This window comes from Patagioenas fasciata, chromosome 8 (assembly GCF_037038585.1).
Source record: "Patagioenas fasciata isolate bPatFas1 chromosome 8, bPatFas1.hap1, whole genome shotgun sequence".
Classification (NCBI taxonomy): Eukaryota; Metazoa; Chordata; class Aves; order Columbiformes; family Columbidae; genus Patagioenas; species Patagioenas fasciata.
In genome coordinates, this window is record NC_092527.1 from 21129522 (window position 1) to 21145535 (window position 16014).

At 40.5% G+C, this 16014-nt stretch overlaps 1 protein-coding gene across 11 annotated transcripts in view; it reads left to right on the forward strand.

Annotated features, from left to right (window-relative positions):
• USP54 (ubiquitin specific peptidase 54) overlaps positions 1-10432 on the forward strand; it is a 102207-nt gene extending 91775 nt beyond the window's left edge. For 10 of the 11 annotated variants that reach the window (XM_065842928.2, XM_065842931.2, XM_065842930.2 and 7 more), the window contains 5 exons: positions 710-2166; positions 4484-4602; positions 5755-5895; positions 8069-8255; positions 8988-10432. In XM_065842928.2, coding sequence (XP_065699000.1) covers positions 710-2166; positions 4484-4602; positions 5755-5895; positions 8069-8255; positions 8988-9646 — 2563 coding nt within the window. In that variant the 3' untranslated portion in view covers positions 9647-10432. Of the gene's footprint in view, positions 1-709; positions 2167-4483; positions 4603-5754; positions 5896-8068; positions 8256-8987 lie in introns of those variants that run through there. The other variant, XM_065842933.2, reaches the window with a different exon arrangement.
• Positions 10433-16014: the final 5582 nt, after the last annotated feature.

Genomic DNA, 16014 nt, shown 5'->3' on the forward strand with positions numbered 1-16014 from the left:
TAAATAAATGCAGAAGAATACCAAGGACATGTACAACCCACAGATATAATTGTCCTGCATGAGTACATAAGACAATACAAATTATTTTTAAAAGTATACTTAGGAAACAAATTATTTACAAAATGATAGTTATATATTTAGCTTGAACTTTATTTAATGTGTTAGATAAATATCTCAAACATCAGAATCCAAAGGGGATATAAAAGAAATTTCAACCTGTTCCTTCCATTTGTCAAGTCATTCTTCATGAAGCTGCCTGGAGAGAGGTGACCTTATGGAAATATTGTCAGTTGATGTTCAGATCATGAACGTGTCCAAAGCATTTTGAAAAATATCTGAGATGTTCATGTTGGAAACAGTTGTTTTATATAAATGCTATTTTTAGTATTCTTATAGTTATCCCTACGCACACTCTGAGTCTGCTGGCTGAAGTGCCCAGGGTGCTGTACAATAATACTTTGAGCCTAACTGTAGCAAAATGCTCTTAAAAGTATGAAATTGATTCAGTAGATCAGTTATAGTAGGAAATCAGGGTTAGAAGCAAAGGATTAACATGTATGTATCTGCTGAATTAATGTAAATTCTTCAACAGAATACAGTTAACAAAGAAGTTGTGTTGAGGTATATGTCACCTAGTGCAAGTTCTGCACCCTAGGGATAAACGTAAGCAATGAGTACTGCTAATCATTTATCCTTCTGTGTGTTTTAGTGAACAGACTGGCCCGCTCCAAGTACTGCTGAGCCAGGAGTTACCACTGGAACCCAACAAAGAAGTGGAATTTGGGTCCAGTTCTTTCTTCCACCCACCTGCTTCCTGCCATGAATTGCACTCATCATTATATCCAGAGTCTTCCTCCTTGCCCCCTTCTGAAAGCAATCCATCCAACAGGATCTCTCCAAACTTCCAGTCTGCTTCTGCTGATTTTCATGACCAAGTTCCCTCTTTTCCCTATAGGCCAGGGTTGGCAGAGAGGTCTGCAAGAACTGAGAACGATGCCCACCGGAGTGTGGAATTTGCTGACACCACATCCACAGGGCCAAAAGACTATAGGGAATGCTGCAGTAGCAGCAAGTTAGAAGAGGTTCATAACATAATGCCCATTCTCACACCTCAGTACAAATCCAAGGCTAACACAGTAAACTCTGGGTCTTTGCCTGCACTGTTTCCTTGTCCACATCCGCCACAAGCAGCATCTCCTGAAAAGGACAGCCAGCACAGTCCTTGTTCCAAACTTGCAAGCTCTCCAGTGCGGCCCAGCATTGATCATTTAGGGGACAATCATGCAATGACCCCTGCAACTTCATCCCCTACACGGCAGTGCTCCTTGGATCCTTTGCAGAAAACAAATAAGTACTCCAGAGCAAACAACCATGAGATTTTATTACCCTCACAGGATGAATATGGCACAGCAGAAGGTTGCAAATCTGAGGCTTTTAGTACAAAGGGACATGTTCGCTCCTTGGCAGAGCAGTTTCAGAAAATGCATGCAGTCTCCCAGAGAAAAGGTACTCATGAAAAAGGCTGGATTGCTGCAGTGTGTCAGGATGAGAAGTCTCCAAAGTTAACACAAAAATCTTTCATCAACTCTTCATCCTCTGGTTACAGACAGCTTATCCATCAAAACCAAGAGAACAAAAACCAGTCTTCTGAAAAATCACACTCAACTGTGGATATTAGGGATGGGGTAGTTTCTTTGGAGAGTTTTAGTGCCCAAAATGTTGCTTCTAAGAGTATTTGTTCTCCCAGTGAAGAGCTGTGTAGAAGAGGTGGACAGAATATAGCAGACCCTGCACCCTACCTGGAAAGGCACTGTCGTGACGGTGGAATGAAACAGGTGGATGATGGAGCTACTAGTAGCATGGTTGCCTCTATGCCTGTGGACTGTTGGGTGGATAATGTTACTAGGTATTACAGTTCTCAGAAGGCTAATAAGAATACTGAATGGCTTCCTGTACCTGGGAGGAGTCCATCCCTTTCTGATCAGAGAGCAGTTGGAGATGACTTGAGCAGGATCCCAGTGCATCTGCATCCGCAGTGGAATCAAGACACAGAACAGGAACTCTCAGAACTGGAATCCCTCTATCAGACTAGTCTGCAGGCATCTCAGGCCACTAGGTCTTTCTTGGGAAGACAGGACAGTGCTAGGTATCCATTTGACCAATCAGGTAAGAATGACGCAGCTGTTTTTCTTGGTTGACCTACCTATGTACTCCAATATAGGTGAAGGTGTGTTTTCCAGTCAATTTAGTTAGATGGGCATGAATTTGTGCACAGATGCGAAAGATTCAGCTTGCAGACTCTGAAAACTTTCTAACCACATAGGTAGAGAAGCAGCGGGACAGCACTGCCTGGGGAGGCTGCAGAGTAACTGTTGGTCTTGGCAAACAGGGAGCAACATCTGTTAAGAGTAACATAGAAATAATTGATCCTGTTTTCAAGTAGGGAGCTAGCTGCTTAGGTCAGGCTGCTGAATTTTGCTGTTTGAAAATCCTGCATCACCTTTGGAATTTATTAAACTGTTTATATGCTTGAAGTTTATGTTCTCTGTATTTGTGAATTTTACCTGATTATATTGTATTTGAGAATTTAGTGTGTACCTGGTTGAGGGGAATAACTTTTAAGTGTTTCCAGATCTATGAAGGCTGAACTTGTGTTTTGCTAAGGACTGCCTGCTTTAAGTTCTGGAAAATTATGTATGAAAGCAGCACGGGGGGTACATGATCTGCACTAAGATCCTTGGCACCTTGTGGATTGCAAATAAACAGATTCTGTTGCTCTTGGTGAGAACATCCAGCTGTTGGCAGAGACATTCAATTAGAGTCTGATGACAGCAGTCTGGTTCCACTTAAACTGATCTAATCTCTCGCCTGAGATAGGGCAACACGGATTCTCTGCTTAGCACAAGTGAAGGAAGTTTCTTTATGATCTGTGTCATAGCAGTAGAGCTAAAAATTTTCTGGTCTATTACAAAGCAGCCTGAAACTTGATGGGTACCAAAGTGCTATGTATATATGTGATATATAGTACAATACATACACAAACAGGTTTTCCCCTGCCCAGCACCAATGGAGGCAGAACCTCCATTGTTCCTGACAAATCAAGCCTGGCTGTAACCCGAGTGAATACATCAATAAACTCTTGAAGAGGTTTTTATTCAACAGCTTGAGTTTTCTATGAAACTGTCTTGTCTTGCACTCCACTGGCAGACCAGATGACACATCCAGAGGTGGCTATTCCCCATTTGTTGTCTCTTGGTTTTCTTTCAGAGTTAGGCAAGATCTGACCTCACACCCTTGCAGATACTCTCTTGCATGGGCTTGAATCAGAAGGTCTTATGTGTTTGTACTTAGCTTACTGATTTTTCGAAGTTCTTTCTGGAAATCTAACAGCCTAAAGCCACGTTGCTGTAGTGTTAGCTAGAGCTTCAGAGTTCTGTCACCGAGTGCCTTATTTCTTATGCTGACACTTCTCTTGCCTGTTTTCCTGCTACATGTATGAGGGATATGAGGTATGAATATTCTTCTAAAGTGAAGTTTGTGTTTGAGATCTTCACTTCTGGTTTGCTGTGACTTTCAGATGTTTCTTCCGAAGTTCTACAGATTCTGTATAGAAAAAAAAGAGGTTGAACCAGTGGTCGAAAATCACCTGGGTGGGACTAGGACAGCCCATTCTCACTTTTAACTTGGATTACCTATTCATTTTCAAATGCCCTTTAAGCTTTCTGCCCCATATCAGCTGATTTTGTCAGATCTTTGCACTCAGAGTCATGGTGAAAATGCCTCTGTTCCATTACTGGAGCTTTACAACAGAGATTAAAGCAAAGACCTGATCCTCTAAATGCCACCTCAATGCAGAAAATATGTTGTTACCAGCACATCACCTTTTGTTCTTTATAGAGAGATTCTCTGTGACTGTTTTCATTAGGCCATTGGTCTGCCTGTCTATTCCATGAGAAATTTTAGAATTATAACTGGTGGGGATTGCACTGAAGTGAGGCAACTGTAGCAATCCTAGTTTAAAATTATACTTTTAGCTATTTAACTAGCACAACAAATGGCTGACAAACTGTAGCATTGGTAGGAACAAGGTGAATGTGTCGGGAACCTGAAGCTTTTTTATCCCAAGTAACTTCAGTAAATTGCTCCTGGTCACTGATTTCCTGTCCCTTTAGGCCCCCTAAGCTATCTCACCTCTGTATCAGACAAGTGCTGGTGTGCAGTTAAACCATTTAACTCTTAAATAGTTCAATTGACTGTGCCCCAGAAGCCTGCAAAAGGGCAAATAAAGCAGGTGTGAGTGTATTGAGACTCTTCCCTTGAAATGCTGGAAGGTAGCTTATGTATTAATGCTTAAAGGATCTCTGACTTCTAGTTCTGTGTGTATGGTCTGTCTGTCTTTGCTGGAGTCAGACCTAAGATAGTCAGAAATATGCAATAACATGCAATCAAGCCTTGAACTTAATCACACCATTTTCCTTCCCAGTCTCTGTGAACATGAATGCGAGGAAGCTGCATGCTACAGCTGGCATGGGTCTCTCGAAAACCCCAACAGCGGAGATCGAGCGCAGTCTGTGTGGATCCACTGTCTCTTCTGCCTCCAAGGTGAGATGCTGTTACTTAAGATGTGCTAGAGAGGGAAGGGCTTGACCTGTGCAAGTGAAATAATTTACAGTGGGAGAAGTAGAATATATTATGAAAATGGTGCTGGGGTCATTGACACTAACGTTACAGAGAATTTTAAGTGTAGTCTATCTCAAGATTAATCAGGTAAATAATGAGTGATTCATGCTGCATGCAGTTGGCATGCAAATTATCTAAATTCTGACTTTGAGGAACATATCCCTGAAAACTTTAAGATGTAGTCTCTTTGAACATAACATGAACCGCCTTGCATCACAACTTATGATAACTGCTTATTGATGTTATCACTTGCAGGGGCACAGGCTTTTTTTCTTCTTTTTTTTTTGTTTTTACTGTGTCACTACATAATTTGAAAGGAGGGATAATTTGTTTCGTGCCAGGGTTTGTAGTTGGCTGCCTCAGTGTGCGAGAAGATGCTTTTGCTTTCCTTTTTTTTTTTTTTTTTTTTTTTGAGGAGGAGGAACTGTTTAAATAACTGGCAGTTACATATCAGTGCCTGGACATGAAAACATTCAGATATTTTCAAGGGGAAATGACATTTCTTATAATACTTCTATACTCATTAAAGGGAGCTTATATGGTCTTGCTTATATAGAACAGAGGAAAAGAAGGAATAAACATTTCCCTTGCTAATGTAAGATTAACTAGTATCTGGCACTCATCAAATAACGCTAGGTATTTTTTGCTTATGAGAAGGTTGTAGTGCTGTAGCATAGGATGCCTGTCAGCTGCAGCCATGATTATTTCTACGGGGACAGTGATGCCTGTAGCACCAGTCAGTCCTTGTGCAGGTTCATCACAGTGGAGACTTTTGTCCTGGCTTTAGGTATTTATAAAAGAATGAATCTCACTTAGACGTATAAATTGGTGTACTTTTACTAAAGCAAGAAAGAGTATAAGGAATAACATTTTTCATCACCAGATCTGAACAGAACCGTTTGCTTTAAGTTTTTAAGGTAATACCTTAATGAATGATTTCAAAAAAGAAAAGGTCATGGCGTTTCATTGAAATGTAAGTGGTCTGTTAGATTGATATTGATCTCTTCCCTATAATTATTATACAGAATTGGCATTATGGAGAACCTTTTCTGAAATGTGTGATATTGTCTCCAGGTCGCATGTACCAGAGAACATAGCAGGGAGCCAGAAGAGGAGGAAATGTACAGTGCAGAGAATTTCCGTCGCATTGCTCGCAGTCTCAGTGGGACAGTCATCTCAAACAGAGAAGAGACCTTGGTCTCTTCTCACAGTTTTGTAAGTAGAGTGATGTGCAGCTTTCCAAAGAGCTATTGTCTGTGTGCAGGGTTGCTGTTTTCACTGTCTGCATTTAGTAGTTAACAAACAAGACACTGGACAACTGAATAATAAGCCATTATGAAAACCTGTCTTTGTGAATTTTTGTTCTCTTTTTGGAAGAAGAATGAGCTTTTATTGAAGTAACAAAGCCATCTTCTTCAGGAGTCATTGCAGAGTAGTACCTGCTGTAGCTGGTAAGCGTGTGAGCTAATATTACTTGCCGGTATACGAAAATATCCAGTATAAACGTTTTTTTCAGTATTTTCAAGAAAGCTTCTGTCACCGTTTAATACAGGGTGACAATAAACCATGGCAGATGCTCTCTGTTAACCCCCTGCACCTCAGCGCCGCCCGCTGCCTCAACCCCAAGGAAAAGCGATAGGAGAAAAAGAGACAGACTTGCAAGTGGGGAAAAAAGCTTAAAATGCTTTACTAATGCTACTAATAAAATAGAGAAAATACTACATAATATATAAAATCAATCCTGAATTTCCCAGCACAGCTCAGCGCTGGCTGCTCTGGCAGCTGCAGGACAGGCACCCAGAGGTCCCAGGCTGGACTCTGCAGCAAAGCGGAACTGAATTCAGGGATGCAGGATCTGTCACTAGGCCGGAGATCGCAGGGACAGCAGGCAGGGTCCTCCCCAGATACCGGCCATTGTCAAAGAGAGCGAGACCCTCGTGATTTCCCACCTTTATAAGATGTATGACGTGGATGGGATGGAATACTTAGTTGGTCAGTTTTAGCCACCTGTTCTGTTCACCCCCCCCTTGCAAATACGCATCTCTCACTTATGAGACACACATTTTATCAGTATTTTGCATTCTGTTGCTATGTTATCAGCTACTGTCTGCAAAAGCAAGCAGCCAAATTCAGAGAAGTACAGTTACTTAGAAGAACTTAGCTGAAAGGAAAATGCACTAGAAGAGAAACTGGTCCAGTTTTTAACAAAATCAGGACAGCTTCTAATACACCTGTGATTTTAAGAAGATACCACTAGCCATGCTCTTTTGTCAATATATTCAGCAAGTAGCATTTTTAGAGAGTAAAATAAGCATAAAGGGAAGACAATTCAAGACTTGGTACATAAAATACAGCCAGTTACACACAAGTAGTAAATTAAAAAAAAATCTATTTTTATATTTTCTCTCTTGTTATCTCTGTTAAGTAATCTTAGGTGCAAGTTAAAACGGCCAGTGAGGAAAACAGTAACAGATTATTGTTGGTGTTTTGCAACATGGCCAATAGTAATGTGAAGGTTTGGCTTAGATTGAAGTTTTTGTGAACTGCGCTTAAATTTGATTTGAAACCAAATGCATAATAAGTGTCAAAGAGTGTCAGTTGCAAAATCAGTTGGTCTAACTTTCTGCTACGTACCATAAGCTAAGAATATGTCAACTTCGGAATGTTTACTCCCTGGTGTGCTTTAGTTGAGGGCTTTAGCACATACCTGGAGGTACTGATAGAAGCAATTAAAAACTGCTAGCTGTCCAACACTCCCCTCTCTGCTGAAGGTTTTTATCCCCGCAATAGAAGCAGTTGGTAAGATGGCTGGCTGTCACCAGTCTTCAAGGTTGTCACTGGGCTCAAGCCTGTGATGGTTTGTTATTGTGCCGTTCAGCCAACCCTTCTTTTGGGGTAGGTACCTTCTGACAGAGGGAAGTGGTACAACACTGCTAAATACTTCAGCTGCAACAGGTAAATCTGTTCTTTGTCTGGAATCAGAGCTTTCAGTAAAGCCTGCCAGAAAACAGAAAGGAAGGATCAGCAATACCATTCTATAATCCATGGCTTGTGTAGCGTGGTGGTTCCAGTGCTGACTGGTCTGCCATGGTTCTGTGGGTTCAGTTTGTGAGCCAAACCTCCATGAGCGGTTACTGTTTGTTTCCACTTTCTCTCTTTGGTATATTTCCAGTCAAATGATCCTCCTATGTAGCCCCCCACTGCAGTAAGTGCCTTACTGGATTGATGCAGTTTTTATTTGTATTTCTTTTTCACATATAGATGCATGTTTTTGTTCCAGTGACTCATCCCTTTCCATGGAGCAACACCATCTTTGCTTGATTCAACCCAACTCTGTGTTTACTCATCATTTTATGTTCTTTTCTTCTCCTTTCTCATTTTATAAAAGGAAGCACCAAATGCGAGGAAAATGCCACTGGACACCAGCCACCGTTCTTCCAGCTCCACTTCCCTTCCTTTCCCCCATGATCCTCCTGTGTTTCCCTTTGATCCCCAGCACAACCCAAACTGGGTGCAGCACCTACCCCATGATGTACTGATGCCCAGCATGGTGGGCAAGGCACGTAAACCGTCAGGTAATCACAGGACTTTTCGTCTTCCTTCATGATCAGAAATATTGCTGAAATACAACTCTTCAGATCTTGTCTTTGATAATGATGTTTCACCATCTGTCTGAGTTCCTCCAGAAATCTGGAAGAACAAATCACCCTGTTTTTCTTCTTCTCTGCCCTTTTGAGTTGTTCCATGAGTCTTTGCTAAGTGGACATAAGAAAGGGAAAAATCTTTATGGAAACAGTATGATAACTTTATATAAAACCATATTCACATTTTTGTGAGGTATTTTCTTTAGTGTAAAAGTAGCAGTAAGACCACCACCTTGTTCTCACGTATGAGAGTAATTCCATAAGCTACTCGTTCCAGAAAAACACGCACGTAACTGTGCCAATAGAAATAAGTAATTCCTGCATGAGAATTGTTTTCCCTGTGACAGCCATCAAAACCAGTTTGATCCACCAGCCTTGAAATCTTTTGTTTGGCTCCTCCTTGGTGACAAAAGGGGCTATTAAAGAAATCTGAAGTTTGTGACAGCAGCTGTGGTAGATAAGGAGGAAATGCAGTGAGGAAAGTGAATGCTAGAAAGGATACAGCTAGCTTTTATTCAGAATTGCATGTCAGCCAGTAACTGGATGTACTTGTGATTGTTTTTCTTCTGACCCCTGTTGCCCACAGCAGAAAGTTCCGAGAGGATGAAACCAAAAACACAGCTAAGCAAACCTTTTTTTTTTTTTTTTTTCCGCCCCCCCCAGGAGATCAGAAGAACATCATCCAGAAACTTTTGGTTGTGCCTAACAGGGGTGAAGCTTTCCAAGGTGAAGACGACCCAGGTGTGGCACTGAGCTATGGGAGTCTCCCTTGTGCACCCAAAGGCACCCTCTCCCAGGGGCAAAAGCCTCTTGTCAACCTGCATTTGGGAGGTGGGGCATCAAGTGTCTCTGGCTGTTGGCTGAACACAAGCTACCCCACCAGGCAAACAGCCACGTTACCAGATAAACTAACAACACTCTGGGGGAAACATGCTGGCCAGCAAGGCAAGAGTTTACAGGAAGGCTTCCTCCAGCAGCCTTCGCAACATCAAATGCACGAATCTTATGCCACGAGTTGCAGGCTACTGGCCAGTGCAGACTACAGCACTTTACAAATACCACATGAGCCTTCTTGGGATCCCGGTGCCTCTCAAGGTTGTCCGGTGCCACCTTCATGTGTTAAGGCCCCGGGTCCAAGGAGAGTCGATATGCCCCCAGAAGACGACTGGCGACAGAACAGTTACACCCCTCAGCCCAGCAGAAGGCGAATGCTGCCAACGCATGTGATGAGTGGGACCTTTTCTTCTGCTTCGGAGGCACGCAGAAACATGCTGGCTCGAGCAGCAGCAGCTACTGGAACCACGCGAAATAGTGGCTGGTGAGATCCCATCCGCTCCATGTGCCCTAATAAACTGCTCTGTGAACAGACCGTAGCTGTTGCCAGAGCATACATGGAGACAGCAAACTCTTGCAATCAGTTATCTGTGCCAGTTTTGTCTTAAAATGTAGCTGTACCACATGTGGAAACTAATTGCACTGTGTTTAGTTTCTGACACTACTGAACTGCTGTCTGGATGGAGAATCTTAGCTGTTCCAGTCCTGGCCTCTCCTAGCAAAAAAAGTGCTATAGGAATGGTGAGCTTCAGGGGCATTGGTTTACGGGTAAGTTCAGAAGTATGCGCATGTTTTGAAGGAAGATGGCCACTAACAAAAAGACATTTTTAAGGACTCTTTCATGAAATGTAGCTTTGGTAATTTCTTCACATAAAAAAACCCAATCCTTTTGTTTTCCTCTCCTTCCTCTCTCCTGTTCCTTCCTAGGGGGAAAAAAAAAACAACTGTCCCACCTCCCAGGTTGCAGTAAATCTGCACTTGGCAGGCTGGCAGTTAGAAAAGCAAACCCGGTTTTCAGTTTGCTGAGATCTCAGGCGGAGATCACAGCTGTAGTTGCTGCTGAGGAAGTAGCAGGGAGACACTGTTCATCAGTAAACCTGAATTTTTCCCACTTCCTTATGGCAAACTAACAATGCTTCAAACAGGAAAGACTGTTAATGCTGCACGCTTGATTACACCAATGTAAACACAGAATAAGTTTAACTATTTTAGTGTCAAACATACTTGCTTTTGTAAGTATTTTTCAAATAAATCTATGAAAATAGTTCTATTTACCTGACTGTGTATGAGCTTTCTTTGCTGTTTGGCTTTACTCATCCTTTGGCCTGAAACTGCTCATTTATTTTTTTATACATGAACAAACATGAGTAAACTGTTTATTCTAGTTCATTAACAAAGTGTACGTAGTATTTAGTTAGATTGGAGGACATGTCTAATTTTGTCCCTGTATTTGATGTGTTTTATCACTACTCTCTGCTTACCTTTCCCCTCATAACAAACAGTAATTAACAGCGTCCTTTGAAACGTATTTTGAGACTTCTTTGGATTGAAAACTACAGAACCTGTGCAAGATGGCAGTGTATGCAGACAGGACGCTTATACAAAAAGTCCTTAGAAATTATCGGTGTACAGAGAAGTGTCATCTAATGAGACTTGGAGTCCTGCGCTTGCAAATGCATTCCGGTGTGGTGGCTGGGGCTGTTTAAAGACGCCGAGGGCTCTGGTACTGCTGATCTGGTGAGCAGGAGCGCGGCTGGGCAGCAAAGGTCCAGGCTGCCCTTTGGTGCGAGCTGCTCCTGGGAACCCGTGCCTGCCTGTGCGCTGCTGAGGGGCTTCCTTTGAACTTCACCTTTGGCAGTGCAGTGCTTGATGGAATTTCATCAGGTTTTGCTGTTTATTCTGAGACTGAGTTTCATTCATTTTAATAAATGTCATTTCTGAGTTTCTTGTTTATAAGTAATTGCTCTGACATCTGTTATTGTTACAATCGCATGTCACTGCATCATACTAAATTGTGTTTTGCATGTGGAATTGTGTTACACACTTTGTACGTAACTGCCCTCACTAGCTGTGGTTACCAGAACAAAGCGCTGTCCCACCCCTTCATCCCCAAAAACCCCTACTGACTTTTTGCGTTCTCACATAATCGTTTTGCCAGTTTAATGACATCAAAGTTTCATCAGTACTAATTTTTTACTAATTTTCTAAATATAAACCAATGGAGTATTATTTTACTGTAACAACTATTTGATTAACGTTTCTGAACAGATGGGGAATTGTTAGTCTCTGGCTGCACGTGGACACACCATAGCCAACTGCGAAGATTCTAGCCATAGAAATTACAATTTTAGGAAGCGTGTGCAATGCAGAGGTGGATATTTTGATAGAAATATTCCTGTTTCAGTTTTCTCTCTCTCTCATTCATTGTTAGAATGATAGTATTGGAGTAGAGGGAACATGGGCAGAAACAGCCTGTATGTTTTCAGCCTTTTTTTACTTTCAGCAGTTGGAGAAAGTTACAGGATGCAAAAGAGGATGTGGATAAGTATTTTGACACTTTGTGTGACTACAGCTTTAAAAAATCCAGGTTGCAGAGTGAGGCTTAAGTAGTCTTCAACTTGATTACCTAAAAAAGTAATCTGCCGAAATAAAGTACTGAGTCCCCTCTTCAAGAATCAGTATGGAGTATGAAGCACTCTCAAAGAAAATGTGCATGCTTAGATTTATTTTTTATTTATTTATTTTAATCCTAGCTACCAGGATGAAGTACAATCCATAAAGCTCTGCAGAATAATCCTAGGTTGATGCAACACATTTTAATCATTTGTGGTATCCAGTTTTTCTTTATAAAGGGAACTGTTGTTTTTATTCCATCATCATGGTTCTATCTACCAAGTTTCAAAAACGATTTGTAAATGTCCTGTGTGTATTAATTAACTCAACCACAGGCCTGAAAAGGAAAAGATGGGACATAACCTCTGAAATATCTTCATACCAACCAGTATGTTGGTATATCAGAACAGAAACAAACTGAAGTAGATTGAGCAATATATTTAACGTGGTAGAAAATGTGAAGCTGGAAAAATTCCTTTACTTCATCTGTAGCTTGTGCCTGCAAGTCTTAGTGAGGTTAGTAAATTAATATTTACCTTGTAATGAATTAGACTAACTGCTAATTTGTCTCTTCAGTGGTATATACTGGCTATTTAAACCCTAGAAAAATAAATTCTGTATTAGTTTAAAACTCATTAAAGTTTGCTGTTGCCTATAAGAAGGGTGAGGAGAGAGCTTCCACAAGGAATTCAGCAACTATTTTGGAAGAGTCTTTGCTCTTAGAGTTTATAAAGCTTGTAAGCTTTGATGCAACATAACCAGGGCTTGCTCTGTAAAATATCTGTCACTAGCTGCAGAGTAGGTTGATGGGTGGAATTAAATAAAATGAAACCCCACATGCTCAAATTTAAGTTTTGAAGTAATTTCAGTTCCCTGCATTTGTGTGATCTGTCACTGTGTTTGTAATAGGCGTTCAGACCCAGCTACATAGGGAGCAAAAAATAAAAATAAAAAGCAATAATAAGAGTAACTTGGTGTTCTAGCAGTAGCAAATTTGTGTAAATATAATCCTTCTGCATATGGAAAAGGAACTACCTAACACAGTTCCTTCTCTTGAAGACAAGAGTTTGTGCACGCTGTTTATGGAAATCCCACTCAGACCTGCTGAGCAGCTGGTTTGTTCAAATGGAGCATGTGCTGGAGTGTGCAGCACCAGTGAGTTAACCAAGATGTGCTCTGTTTTACAGAAGTGAGCTACGAAAGTGCAAGGTAAGTGCCCCAGCCTTCCTAAACAAAGGCTGCTGCACCCCCATTAAAAACACAGAGAATTAGGGAAGAGGGAAGGAACTGTCTTGCTGATGTTTTCCACGGTTGCCAGCAGTGCTGAAATTGGCTTCCCAGTGGTGCTTGGGGTAGGATGTGTAAAGCGCAGGCAGGATTCCAGGTAACTGGCAGTCATGCAAGTTGTGGATCTCGTGTCATTTGTGTCTAGGGCTGAGGTGCTGGGAGAAGGAGAAAAGCAAAAGACAAGAGTGAGAGGGTGGATTGGAATAGGAAGAAACAGACAGATATATGAAAAAGAAAAAATAAAATAAATGCATTACATCTCTTCACTCAAAGAACACACAGTAATTGGTCTCTCTGAATTTTTTCTCTTTTAATGGTTAAATTCCTGTGCAGAGACGGTCATCAGCACCAGTCTGCCACTGAAGCTGTTGAGAGGGGAAGATGGACTGATATAGGGAGCTGGCAATGTTCTTTATAGGAATCCTAATGTTCATGCCATGGTTAATGAAACTGTGCAGAAACACTTCCATACCACTGCTATATGTATAAATAGACAGACATTGGGCAAAGAGCATAGGTTAAGTGAGTATTTATGCCAGCTGGGGCAAAGATAAAAATATGCTTGGGTTTTACAAATACCTCACTTAGGTTAGATGCGTTCTGGAGTCTCCTGCCACTGGGCTGTCTCCCATTTGGCACTATGGGTGGGAAAAGGCACAAATGTGAGATTTTCATCCCTCTGTGCTCCCTGTCTCTAGCATTTTATTACTACACAGTCCAGAACCTTCTCAAGCCTATTTAGGTATCTGTAACGCTCCTTTTATGGTAGTTCTTCCACCATTACTACCACTGATAGTTACTCTTAAAGCTTCAGAAAATGTTTTAGATAAAGCTTTTTAGATTAATGAGTTGGGTTTTTCTTGCACTAGTGCTGAAATTATTGTTATAATATTGCATCATTCTTCTAATTCATTGGAGGACTTTTTTATCATTTAAAACAACAAAAAATTAGAAAATGTTTTCAAGATTGCTGTTTGATTAATGGAAAATTGCCAACAAATATCAACCATACAGTCATTTCAGAACACTGAATGTATCTGCTAGCATATTTATGGAAGCAGGTGCAAATGGATGAGTTCAGCTGAAGAAACCGAAACTTCCTTATTGGCATCAACAGAACTGTTTTAGTATTCATTCTTGAGTGAGTAAGCACTGACTATACTCATGAATAAGATCATCAAGTGTCTATTTGTGAACTAACTTATATTAGATTTATTGAAGGAGGCTTATCTTGAGTTTGGGATGGCCCAGTCCCAGATGATTCACCAGAGAATCATAGCCTTGAGAAGCTTTGTGTGTATATAGAAGTAACCAAAATAATTTTAAACATAAATACACAAGAAAAGTGATTACAATGAAGCTGCACTTTATTAATAAATCTATGAATCATGTCATATTGTTAAATTTTAGTGTAAATTTTTTACTACTCAAAGTGATTTTGATGGCAGTCCGGGATGTTATCTATCATTCCAAGTTTTTATTACTCAACATTTATACCAGTTAATTCTTATGTGACAGTCAATTCAGGGAGTTGCAGGCATAGAACTCTTGAACTGTTGTTTATTCAAAAACAAAAAACCCACACTCAGCATTGTCTTAAGTGGCTTAAAGCACATTGAAGCATGAGCATGTTAACATGCAATTTCTACTATGTGAAAAGGAAACAGTAGTTGAACACAAGCAACTTGCTTTGACTTACAAATCTTGACTTACCTTGAATTACTTGGCTGGAATGCTGCGCATAATGCTAATTTAACTAATGAATGTGTATTTATACTTCTCATCTGACAAGGTGTTAGTTGTAAGATAGGTATAAGCTATGATGCTAGGCTATACAACATGCCATTTGAAAAATCTCTGGGTTCTGTTTGCTGTGGAGCTATATGTTTTATTGCTTGAAAATAATTTGCTTTCAAATTCCTGTAGTTCCAATAAGCATAATATATTTCAGCTTTTTGTAAAGCTTCAGATTGACATTTTTTTAAGATATATGTCCATCAAATGCAAGTTAACATTATACCATTAAGTCAGCTACATGTTTTTAGAAATCAGGTATGTATTTTTAAGTACATTTGAGAAGAAATAGCTGATTGTTCATGACCCTATATATTAATCATTACTAATTGGGTTTAATAATGCATGAATTTTGCCATTTGCTTTGGTAGTTCAGTTAATTTCTTCAGATACATGGAAAAAACAAGCCAAACAACTTAGTTGATGGTGAGGAACCATTTTGGTTGACTGCCTTTAGAGGCTTGGAAGAAGCCATTTAATATAGCCAAGAGAAGAGTCAGGTGTTTATGATACTTTACTCATCTGAAGAGAGAGAGGAAGGTATGTATGTGGGAGAGAACCAATTTTTCACAATGAACTACAGATCCAAACACAAGGATGTATTTCATGTGAAGAGCTGAGATGTACAGACCAGAAAACAAATTTATAACGTCTCATAGTTCATGAGGGGGAATGCTGACGTCTCTCCAGTGGTTTTATAATTGTCTAGTTGCATATGAAGTCCTGGGACAAAATATGTAGTAGAAAAGCTTTTTAATCCTTACGTGGGATTACTTTGGGATATCCTTTTCTGCATTCATTTAATTATTAGTAATGACATCAGGTTTGCCCAGTTATGAGGACCCTAAGCTATCCAGTCCCAATGGAACAGTTAATTGCTATTAATACTTCGTGTTTGGTCTCAATAGCTTGGTTAAAGGATGCAAAGGGGTAGGTTGGAAGTGTAGTTACACTTCAGGCATCCAGTAATGATGGCTAGATGTGTTTGTGAGAAGAGTGCATGTGCTCCTCAGCAACTGAGTCATCATATCTCTGCCCTTTGTGGGCTTGTTCTCCCCACAGCTCACTTTAAAATTGCTTAATGTGATTTCTGTTATCTGTAGGACATTGTGTTAATGGATTGACATGCTTCATCCAAGTTAGGTAAAAACAAGAAACAAAC